General features: G+C 37.9%; 2 protein-coding genes across 2 annotated transcripts; one reads left to right on the forward strand and one right to left on the reverse strand.

Moving 5' to 3' along the window:
* Nucleotides 1-154: 154 nt before the first annotated feature.
* Nucleotides 155-3312, reverse strand: LOC138323443 (uncharacterized). Its single transcript, XM_069268068.1, has 2 exons — nt 3164-3312; nt 155-2285 (listed from the first exon to the last, which is right to left on the reverse strand). The coding sequence occupies exons 1-2, from the start codon at nt 3173-3175 to the stop codon at nt 240-242; spliced, it is 2058 nt and encodes a 685-aa protein (XP_069124169.1). The 5' UTR covers nt 3176-3312; the 3' UTR covers nt 155-239.
* A 4447-nt stretch (nt 3313-7759) lies between these two features.
* On the forward strand, nt 7760-11809 carry LOC138323444 (uncharacterized). Its single transcript, XM_069268069.1, has 2 exons — nt 7760-7792; nt 9646-11809. The coding sequence occupies exons 1-2, from the start codon at nt 7790-7792 to the stop codon at nt 11737-11739; spliced, it is 2097 nt and encodes a 698-aa protein (XP_069124170.1). The 5' UTR covers nt 7760-7789; the 3' UTR covers nt 11740-11809.

Raw genomic sequence — 11809 nt, forward strand, 5'->3', positions numbered from 1 at the left:
GAAAAAGATTTTTAAGAAGACCCATGTCAAGTGCCTTGAGCATATGGCAGGGATTTGTAAAAACTTAAAGACGAGCAATAAGCAGCTAGATATAATCATAATTTAAGGAACCAAAAATATAATTTGTTGAATAATAGTCAAAACAGGAATCGTCTTTAACACCAAATGATACTTTAATTTTTCTTAACATACATTGCAATTCGACAGCGGTATGACTTTCCAAAGAACGACATTCTGTCTTACGGCAGATGTGTCAGGATGTTTGTGTGGCCGCCCGGACACGTTGGGTGTTTGTCGCACTGTGTGATGATAAAGATGGTATGGTTGTGGGGATCGCGGGTCATTTGGATAAAGTGCTGGTGTCCAAGTGCCACGGTCGTGTAGACAGACACATTTTTACCGCGAGTGACCTCATGGTATTGGTTTTGGTTCAGGTAGATGTCATGTACGTGAGGCCCTGGATTGTTCCACGTGGTGTTGGATGTCTGGAAGTGCTCGTCATTTGGGTTTATTACAAGGGTTTGGTTGACAGTGTGTGTTTCCACTGCTGGTGGCCTTTCAAAATATTTCATGTTGTCCTGCATATGCATTACCATTTCTTTAAGTGCGTCTATCTCTTTATAGACAGCATTGCCCTCGAAATGAGCTGGGGCGATTGGGTACCTTAGTCTCACCTTGCCTACGCCTTCAATATGGGGAAGAAAGATTCTAGTTCCGGAGGATCGGACGCTCCTCACCTGACCGTGCTTGTCAAGGACGCCTACTGCCTCCCTAGTTACATCTGTTCCTGGTTTGAAGAAATCATTTGGAGTGAAATAAAAGGCGTCAGAGCGGGTACCATTAAAGGCTTTATTGTGAGACATGCCTCCGTCACGACCGTTTGCGTCGACAGCGTTTGCTGGTGAAAGTGTGGATGGCCCGTGGTGGAAAGCTAGATCATACGGGTTCCATTTTAACAATGGTGTAAGCCAGATGATCTCTAGTGGGATGGCGTAAGTGTATCTGGAGGCGATATCACCACACACACGTTTGTGGGTGTGTGGGTCAGTATGGCACTGCCTGAGGGTACGGGGTGTGATCTGGGACTGTGTGGTCTGGGCAGTCCACAGATTCTGGTCAGAGTACCCACGGAACAAAGTGTGTGTCTTGGAGTCACCTGCTTGTTTATACTTCAGCCAGCGGTGGTAGTAGCCAGTGTTCAAGAGAGTAAGGTTCGAATACTTCATATCGTATTCTGTTCTCTGGAAGTCGTGATCATTTAAGTTTGCAGGGTAATTGTCTTTTCCTGGAATCTCCTGCATGATGTTATCTATAATGCCTTGCCCATACGTCCTGACGTCAAGTTTCCCATGCATGGTGGTGCTGTTGTATTGATGACTACTGTGTGTGGGATTCAAGGTGAATCGTGCTGCCTTAGTCAGTGACATCTGATCCATGGTCTTCCTGTTAGCCAGACGCGCACCAAGGTCGTCTACAAGAGCGAAGTCTCCAAGCCCTAGCTCAGTTTTAATTGGATTACAAAGGATACGGTAGTTCCATTGAGCGTAAACTGGTGTTCCGTTCTTGACATCTACAAGGGTGGTTGGTAAGAATCCATAGTTCTCCATCAAACTCTTGCTTCCAGTGTAAGATGTAAATCGGATCTTCCTCTGAAGGTCAGTCCATCCAGCTGCGTCCAGAAAATGTCGGTCGCTGTGGAAAGGCTCTTCTAGTGTGTCTGTGTTAGTAGTCCAGCCGCCCTCAAGGTAACACATGGCGGGCTTGAAGTACTGTTTGTAGTCTGAGCGGATGTGTGTATTCTGTTCTTTGAATGCCCGGAAATACTCTCGCATCTCTTTGATTTGATCTGCGACGGTTTGCTTACTTCTAACCGATGGTGGGACATTAGGGAACGGGAGGTCCTCCATTGCGTTGTATGTTTTGGAATTCCTACTTGGCATTCGAAGTTTGTAGTCGTTGTGCCTGGTGCGGAACTCTACGCCATTGAGAACAACAATTAGTTCGCCCATACCTACTGTACGATCGTAGTTGGAGTGGTCGTGGATGGCCAGGGCGGACCGTTGAGTGATGGAGTCGGAGAAGAAACTCCTTGTTCCCTTGTTTTCGATCCTGATTTGCTTGACACCCGAGTCCCCATCCGATCTTATTCTCTCTTCCACGAACAGTTGTTGGAGCATAAGCTGACGGGCTAGAGTCTGCATTGTACCCTTTAGTACATTCAGATCGTGACCTCGATTGGCGCTAGCTGCCATCACCATGGCGGTTAATACCGCAACCAACAGCATCTACAACACATACGTCAGAATGATTAAACAATAATGCACTTATTAACGGAACGAGAACAGCAAAAGACATAAGGACTAGCATTGATGAGAATCGTAAACACTTTTAAGGAAATGTATAGTTATACGGACTACTCCTTGCGAGAATGAAAACATAACGTAAATAGGATATCGCTTCTAGTCATGGTGTATGAATGCTCGTTATTTAATGATCTTAATTTTTCAAAGAGCTCGGAGATGCAGAGTCATTGTAAGATTAGGAATTTCTCGGTGTTCTCTCGTCTTTGACAGCCATAACAAAGGGCAATGTACAAGGTACCAATATCATAATTCAAAGTGCTTGACTTGGTCATCGTAAAACATTTTACGACTGCTCTAAAATTCAATATTCATAATGGAAATAAATGGTTTTATCAACGATAAGAGAATAGATAGAGAAACAACACATTTCAAGAAATCGATATAAAAAGAGAAAAAAGGAAACTGACAACGATAGAATTATATCAAATACAGATTTATATGCAAACAAGTTAAAAGTGACTAGCATTAAGCTTTTTTTCAGTCAGTTTAAATAATAATCGTCGAACAAAATTTTAGAAATTACAAAAATAAAATGAATACTTAACCCAGTAATCAAAATGTGAAATGGTCGCATGTCTTTTAGCTACTCATTTTTTTCTAACGCGGTCATAGCAATTGCTACCTTATTTCATGTCACTCTAATTCTAATAAAAACTACAGTTACTAATGTCTATCCTATTTTTCATATTTGTATTCATAAAAATAATAAAAAGACGACAAATACTTTATACTTTAAATATTTTAAATTTGTCTAATTTCTATTGAATCATCAACTCACTACACACTAAATTTATCCTTACCTTGAATGCCATTCTGTGCAGTCTGAGGAGATGTGATGTTTTACCTGTAGAACCTCTGTATAAATACGGACGTGGTTCACACCTGCCAGATACGGGAGTATCAGTTTGTCGCTGTCTGATACCCGTCCTGATATATCCTCGGCAGATGTCCGATAGGTTGGCGTCCTCAGTAGGTCAAATTATATATTGATTTACCTAAATATATTCAGGTTATACAGTTTGAGTGACTTATTGAAATGAGTCCATAATCGTTTTTACCAGAATTATAATTATTATAACTACACTAAGAACAAATAAATGCTAAATTTGATGTTTTGTACTCCAATTTGATTTTAATACATCACTATACACTACGTTCATATAGCAGTGTATAATGGGGATCTGCTTTAAATCAGATTGTTGGTACTCCAAATTAAAAGAAAATAGGCAAATTTTATTCATTACGCATTTAGCTATTTTGCATGAGTTACCAATCATCAGATATTCCAGAAGGAATTGTTTCCATCTTTTGTTGATATTTATTCGTGTTATTACTGTAATTTAGCACTACATCTAAACACATTTCCATTGCTTATGTAAATTGTTAGAAGTTGTTTTGGTAAAAGATGTAAAAACAAGCAAAGAAACCGAATGAATAAACACAAACAAGGATACCATGGTATCACATAGTCATCTATTATATTTGTACATAGAACATGGTCTATCTGATCAGTCTGGGCTTTGTGGCGACAGAAACATTGATAGTTTGAGACTCATGGGCTGACACATAACTAGTGCCTATGGTCGTAGGCTTACTTCTAAGTTTCTGTAATGAGCATGTAAACTGTTGGAATAATGCAAAACAACATCTCTTGCTAAATTGGAGGTCATTTTGTATTTTGTAATAACGATTTAAAGATGCCTATAGGGTCTAATCTAGCTTTGTTGAAATGTACATGGAAACCGAACACACGTTTGTGTACATCGTAACCGAACACACGTACGTTTGTGTTACCCGATGAGGCCTCCCACGGGATGACTCGCCAAACTCGTAAACAAATGAAAGTAAACACAAACACGCCATGTCGTTACCTGCTATATAGATATACATACATACATACGAAGTCTGGAAAACCTACATGTTCTACTCCATCGCAGACCGATCGCGAACATGTACATGAAACTTAGACCAGGTGTTTGAGACAACGACGATATCGGCATTATCGGATATATCAATGACAAGTGATCATGATCATGAATTACTAACTGAGTACAATCCACATTATAGCATAATATCATATTTGAACTTTGTAATTACTACATGCAAAAACATATATACATAATATATGTTTATGCTACATGTAAAGATACATGTATATGAACCACAGGTGTTTGGCTCTATAGACTTTTTTTTCTTTATATATGATATATACATGTACAAATGTATATGTAATACTGTGTCAATATATAAAGAGAGAAAAAATGTCTATAGAGCCAAACACCAGTGCATGAACCACATATGTAGGCCAATGTGATTCATTTTATCTCATAATTCATTGCATGCACGGGACAGGAAAAGGAATGCATGTACAAAATGTAGAATAGTTTGGTTTGATTGAATAGTACTAATTAAAAATGGAGTATAAAAACAGTCCGTTAATGATTTCTATACAGTTCATCAAGTGAAGAAGATCTGATGGAAAAGTATAGCAAAACAGCTAAAGAAAACCTGGATCAGTCCTTCATTAAAAGCAGAGAAAATGGGGAAAATATCCGTTTAAATAAGACTGGTAAAGTCCTTAGCAGGCATCACGAACTTATTTTTTCTCACATATTTTATACAAATCGAACTTTTCCTATGAAAACAAATGGGCTGAATGCTAATAAACATAATTCACGTTCAGCGTAAAATGGAATGCACACTCGTGAAATTAGAGAAATTTCAGTTTCAATTTCCTTTTCCTTTTTACTACGTACATATAAGAATTACGTACCGACGGCAAATGATAGTCCACCAGGTAGTATCAAGGGTCAAGATAATATATGTTGTGTCTTTTTAATGATGAAACTCCAATAGTCTGACAATATTTATATCCCCTTAGTTCACTCTAATACTGACGTTTGTACTAATATAAATGCGAGTCTTTGATTAGTTTAATTTGCTCCGTGTACATAAAATTGTAGGCCTATATTTAAAAATGCCCATACGATAATTAGGACTCATGCACCTGGTAATCACTACTTGATGTATATAATCCTTTTCTAAATACACGAAACGTAATCGAAAAACATTTAATCAGCAGTTAATTATATAGAAATGAAATCTCGACAGGTATCGGTATATAGATACAACATACAGATTGATGTATCTCGACTAGCGTCGATTCCAGTGATCTTTCATCTATATGTACATGCATGTACTATCACATATTTCATAGACGAATATCGTTCTAAAATACCCAAAGAATAAATAGAAAGCAGTTATAATACATGTATATAGTAAGCTATTAGTCCACCTCTTTACGTATGTTCTAAGTATTTAGATATACTGTGCTCTCCTTACTCTCAAATTATGAATAGATTAGTAGCATCATGGTATTTATTTATCTATATATAGTTTTGGATTAATACTGTATTTATCTCAAATTATTACACGAGAGGAAAGAAAATCAACCGATCATCACCAAAAATGACACGGCCACGTGTTTATATATTTGTACGATAAAATACCCCATATGGTGCCCCACGTATGCATTTCACTATTTACATCCACTATTTTTCGATTAATACGTATTTTGTATTAAGCTTTATATAAACTATATGTAACCTTTGACAGGACACATTTATAATCTGTGGAATCTAATATGTATCATATACTAAACAATTATAGAACATTGTATTGCTCACCGTTTCCTCAAAACTGCCCTCTGTCTCGGCCATGCGTGTTTTGTTTACTATATCCGGGTATCGAACACATACGTATACACGAGGTATTTTTAACTATGCAAATCAACCCGTTCTATTTTAAGAATTCTTTACTAATTGATTATTGCGTAATTATCTTCATTGTAAAGAAACCAAATGAAGAACCTTTCATAAGGAATGTTAATGTATATTTTAGCAAAGTTTGGTGAAAGCATAATGGGACTTTAAGATGAAAACATATCTACCCAAGTCACATTATAATTACCGATATAATTACTCTAAGATGTGAAATGAAACTGCATAGACAACTTGACCGTTTGGTTATGCCGTGTGTACTCATTTCACTGTATTGTAGACGTACATATCAGGATTTTTTGCATTACTACCAAAGTTCATCTGCGCTTTTATTTTACTTTGTAAAATCAAAACCTATGCATTGTAAGTATTGCAGTTCTCAAAATATGGGTAACTCTTGGTAGTGAATAACATATGTTGATTTGTGGACTTAATTGAAGACGCTATATAATTGCAGTGTGCTGTCTGATATATAGTCCACTATAATTAGATGGTGGCCATATATCTCGATATTGATATTGATATCTCGGTACTAGATAAACAGAAGTACAAATGCACATGTATATCTGACCGAGTTTTCTACTTGTTGTACCATATCGTTATATAATCACGAACTTTCTTTTGACCATATGTTTTTAAATAAACAAAGTGAATAAAATCGTATATATATATTCTTTGAATATTTTAAATGGTAGGTAGGCCTACAAAACAACTTTTGAAGTTTCTCATCATAAAACGAAATCTAGAAATCTTAATGATGAATTATGTAAGTTACATGAATAAGAAACACATTTTTCAGTGGATTGTTCCACACGTCTTTCGATCACAGGAACATGTACCGTATGAGAATAAGATACAGTTCTATGCTGGCATTGTACATATAGATACTTGTGAAGTACTCCTGTAGTACTTCGTAAGAATCAGTATTTGCTGTAACCCTCGTATCAAATTGTCTGAGAAATCTGCTACATACATGTATACATCATAGGGTTGCCATCGAAACTTTGGATCTCAGCTATTGATATTATTAGGTGGATGTTTTATCAATTACCATTAACATATTTTGTCGCAAGAATACCACTACGTCGTTAATGTTGTATAAATAATGCGACGTTTAATACGATTTATTGAATCTTAAATCTTAACGAATGTTTAAACTTATCCTTACATTAATCGGGCATTATATACGGCCTAGGGGGTCATGAAAACATGAAAATTTTATATAAGAAAGATTACTTTTATGCTATACCTAGTACCAAAATACCGGATACGAGTGCGAAATGGTCGAAATCAGCTACAGCAGAAAACGTTTAAGACATAATAATGTAATGAGTTGGTAAGGTTCTAATATATGTATACCGGTATTTTAACTATAATTCTGAGGTCATTGTGTCCGAATTGTTACTAGAATTTAATCTATATCTGAGACAAAACCAGCAGATGTAGTCTGTAACATTTAAAAAAGACACCGGAACACTATCATAGCAGGACACAGAGGAAGATAATTCTAGAGGGAGATAACTTCAGGTTATAGGTTAACGTTTTGTCGGACTCGGTAAGCAACACCTGTCCGGTAAAACATATATATAATAAGGACGGTTACATAACAATAATCATTGTCAGCAGCGACTTGGAGCACTCGTCAATATGGTAAGCATTTGACCATGTATGACATTTCTGTGATGGCAGTGTCTAGTTGTATCTCTTTGTATGTTTAGGTTCACCATCATTAACTTTAAGCTTATCATCTTTCCGAAACTACTTTTAATTTAAAAAAAAAATGTAAATGTAGAAAACGAGATTGATAATCTTGTGGTGTCGCAAAAGTTAATAAGCTTTCCGATAATACTACACTTATCATCACCTTCTGAACTTTTTACTTAAGATAAATAAAATGATGATTTTCATAACGTCTTATATGTTTTCCGTCATCGTCCTAAATACGTTAGTTGGCTATCATTGCGTCTGACGGAAAAACAGCAAAATGAATCTTCGCAGTTAAACATGTTTTAAGCAGGAAATCCCTTTTGCATTAAGTTGATGTCACCTTTTCTTAGGCCATCGATATACATTTCCTTATGTTCTGATTTTTTTTTCGAAAGGTAGTGGGCAAATAGTTCAACAAGTGTCTTTTCTGTGACACTAATCGAGGTTTTGTAATTGTGAGTTATGATGAGTAATCCTTATCGTTTTTTTAATATATGTTTTATTTACTTTCTGTTAAACATTTTAATTGAGATTCATATGATTCTATTTAAGACGTCAGTGTTTAAAAGACAACGCTCACGGAACTCAGACAATTATCATAGGTTAGAACCCTATCCTCGGGATGATTTCGGCTGTTTAATTTGGCATCGGATGGATAACCTTTGAATTTAAGCATAAGAAAAAATACCTAGTTTTGTTTTCCTATTTTTATCTGCATTCCTTTGGCGTTGTCATGTGGGAATTGAAGTCTGTAATAGCAGAGGTGATTAATTCACTTGCCCATTGGGGAAAGGAAAATATATCACAATCTAAACGAAAATGTAGTCGGATAATGACATATAAGTTCGAGTAAAAACGTATCTTTACATGGTGACATACGAAAATTAATTTAAACTAAAATTTGTAATATTCAAAAAATCACCGTATTGTGTTTTAACGCAATTGCTAGCTGCAATAATAATTATTGCTCTATAAGCTGATCAACACTTTAAGTAACCGCATACAATTTGTTATTCTCAAAAGAAATAAGAAAGCCATTTATTTTCTTTTATCATCGATGGCTGCTGTCTGTCAGTCGAAATTGCGAGAACATGTAGGTTATGTAATTTAAAGGTCCGCTACATTTTCCAGACAAAAATCAAAATTTTCTTTAAAAAACAATGATGATATAGGAAAATATATATCGATGGTCTAAAATGAGATAATAACACTAATCAAATACATTATTTACATTGTAATCTATGTTAACAGGGAAGATTTTTTTCACTGTTTTGTCGTCTGGCGCAGTGGTTGTCAGCATAATACGATCTGCGTTGTGAAAATTAACATATATTTTAATAAAATTGTTCAAAAGATATTGATCAATTCAGTATTAACGGTAATCTAACTCTACAATTGCGACTCTACAAGATTATCAATCTACACGATTATCAATCTCGTTGTACACTCCCATTTTAAAAATCAAAAGCCATTTCGGAAAGGTACTGGGCCTTTAATCAAAACAAGTTTTTTTAAGTTAAATTATATCATGTTGGCCGGTAACTTAGATTAGAAGTGGTCTATGGTCGAATTACTTATTAACCAACCTAGTTTGTATTTGACATATAAGATTAATGCAACTTCTGTAACAGATTTTATATGCTTCTAAACTCAATCCACCTGACTGTGATATTTGAACGCGAGAACTGCAACTGCAATTTCATATTTAGTTTTATGATTAATTTCAGTAATGTATAATAGCTATTGTAATTCTACCGAAACTCAATGTTTGGTTTACATTTTTCTTAATGTTGCAGCTTGTGATCGTGTTGACATTTGCCTGCTTGCTGCACCATAGCAACGGGGCGACCGGAAGTAACACACATCATGTTACCCATAAGGCGACCCACCATCCCGCCCACCATGCGACGCATAGGCCGACAACACCGACCACTAGCATCAACCCATTAGACGCACAGCTAGGGGACGCGCGTCAGACACTGGAGGGCATGAGTCGGCAGCTAATGATGCAGCAGCTGGGAGTGGAAGAGCGAATCCGGTCGGACGGAGACTCGGGGATCAAGCAATCGATGGTCCGGCATAGAGGCACCAGACCCTACCTCAATGACGTCATCAATCCATATCCCGATGTATTGTTAGATGTTCGGAATAACAGAGACCGACTTGCTATCAGCACCAACGTTTTTGTCTTAAATGGCGTTGAGTTCAGATTACCATGGCAGAAATTTCAGCTTAGGATGCCAAGTAAGACAACTCATGACTGGCACAAAACAGAACCCATTCCTTACCCTAGGGTTCCCCCTTCAGTCCTCTCCAAGCACAAGATCAGCGAGCAAATCTTCGAGCTGCAGGAATACTTCAGGGCTTTCAAATACCAGGACACCAAAATACGGAGTGACTACGCTGACTTTTTCAAACCCGTGTTATGTTACTTAGAAGGTACATGGTTAAACGGAGCAGTTCATGACCAAAGTAGGTGGATGGCGGCTCCGTTGGAGCTTGAAGTATTGGCAGGTGATGGAATGGAAACAGGTCAAGCATTTAACCCGATCAAGATCATGAGTGTTGTCAATGGTACGGCCAGCTATGCTTATTGGAATTCACGTATCCTTTGTCATCCTATCCAGCAAGAACTTAAACTAGGGTCCTTCTTCATCAAAGATGACTTAGCCGCCAGATTGTCATCCAAAAAAAGTTTGTACGATTTCGGTAAGTCGAATTTAGCCAGATTTGACCTCATTGAATTTGGAAGACATCAACGTGGGTTCTCTGCAGATCTTGGTTACGGTGAGGGTATACCGACATTTAGTCATTACTCGACGCTAGATGCCATCATGGAGGAGATTCCAGGTAAAGACAATTATCCAGCAAATATTACCGGAGGAGAATTCGGTCTTATTGCTTACAACGCACACTTTCCCCGCAACAACACAAAACTGAACTTAGGTAACTACCACCATTGGTACCGTGTTGATCAGAAAGGAGCCATGGGTACCAAAGTTATCAATCGCGGGTTTGCTGACCGAACGTTGTGGGTGGCAGCCAATACACAACATAACGTAGCACCTATGTCTTATACATCATGCGTGAAGAGCAAAATCACGCACAAACAAGTTTGCACTCCTGATACATCACGATATTCCTACGCCATACCACTGGAAATTGTTTGGTTGACCCCACTACTTACATGGAACCCGTATAACTTGGCACGTATCGACGGAGACATTCATAAAAGCCCAGCAAACACCGTAACGGCGAATGGTCGCAATGGTCAAACGCCGGAGAAAGCTCTGAACGGAACAAACAAAGAGACCTTCTATCAAACTCCTACAGAGTTCTTCAGAGAACGGGAAGCAGTTCATTATGTGCTGGACAGCGCAGGCCACCCACAGTCCGTGGTGCCATCTGGTACACAAACCATTCTGAAGGACATTCCTAGAGTCGGAAATGTACGTCTAAGGTACCCAATCTTACCAACCCACCAGGACGGTAATGCTATCTACAAAGAAGTAGACGCGCTAAAAGAGCTTGTGATGAACATGGCCAACGATGTCAGGTACTTGCACGAGAAACCCGCCGCCATCCAAAGCGTATTCAATCCCGCAGGTAGCGAGGAACACTACCACACATCTCATTCCTCAGCGGGAGCCCAAGTTGGCCTTCATCTTCACGATGTCTTCCTGTCTCAAGACGACCTGGATCAACTCCGTAAAGGTCAAACCGTAGCGGTCTACACCACGCTTAATAACGGACATCAGCACGTGCTGGAGATCTATAAGCAGTCTCCCTCCCACGGCTCTTACAGGAACAACCTCCGGATTTCACTTTGTGACGGGGAGCTTAGATGTTCCGATGGACACAGCAAAGTTCTCTATTACACAAACTTATAAGACTTGTCTAACTTATCCCGATTTGTTCCGTTTTCTTGAAACGAAATCTAAATAAACTTTATAACTTCAA

Source organism: Argopecten irradians, chromosome 5 (assembly GCF_041381155.1).
Source record: "Argopecten irradians isolate NY chromosome 5, Ai_NY, whole genome shotgun sequence".
Taxonomy (NCBI): domain Eukaryota; kingdom Metazoa; phylum Mollusca; class Bivalvia; order Pectinida; family Pectinidae; genus Argopecten; species Argopecten irradians.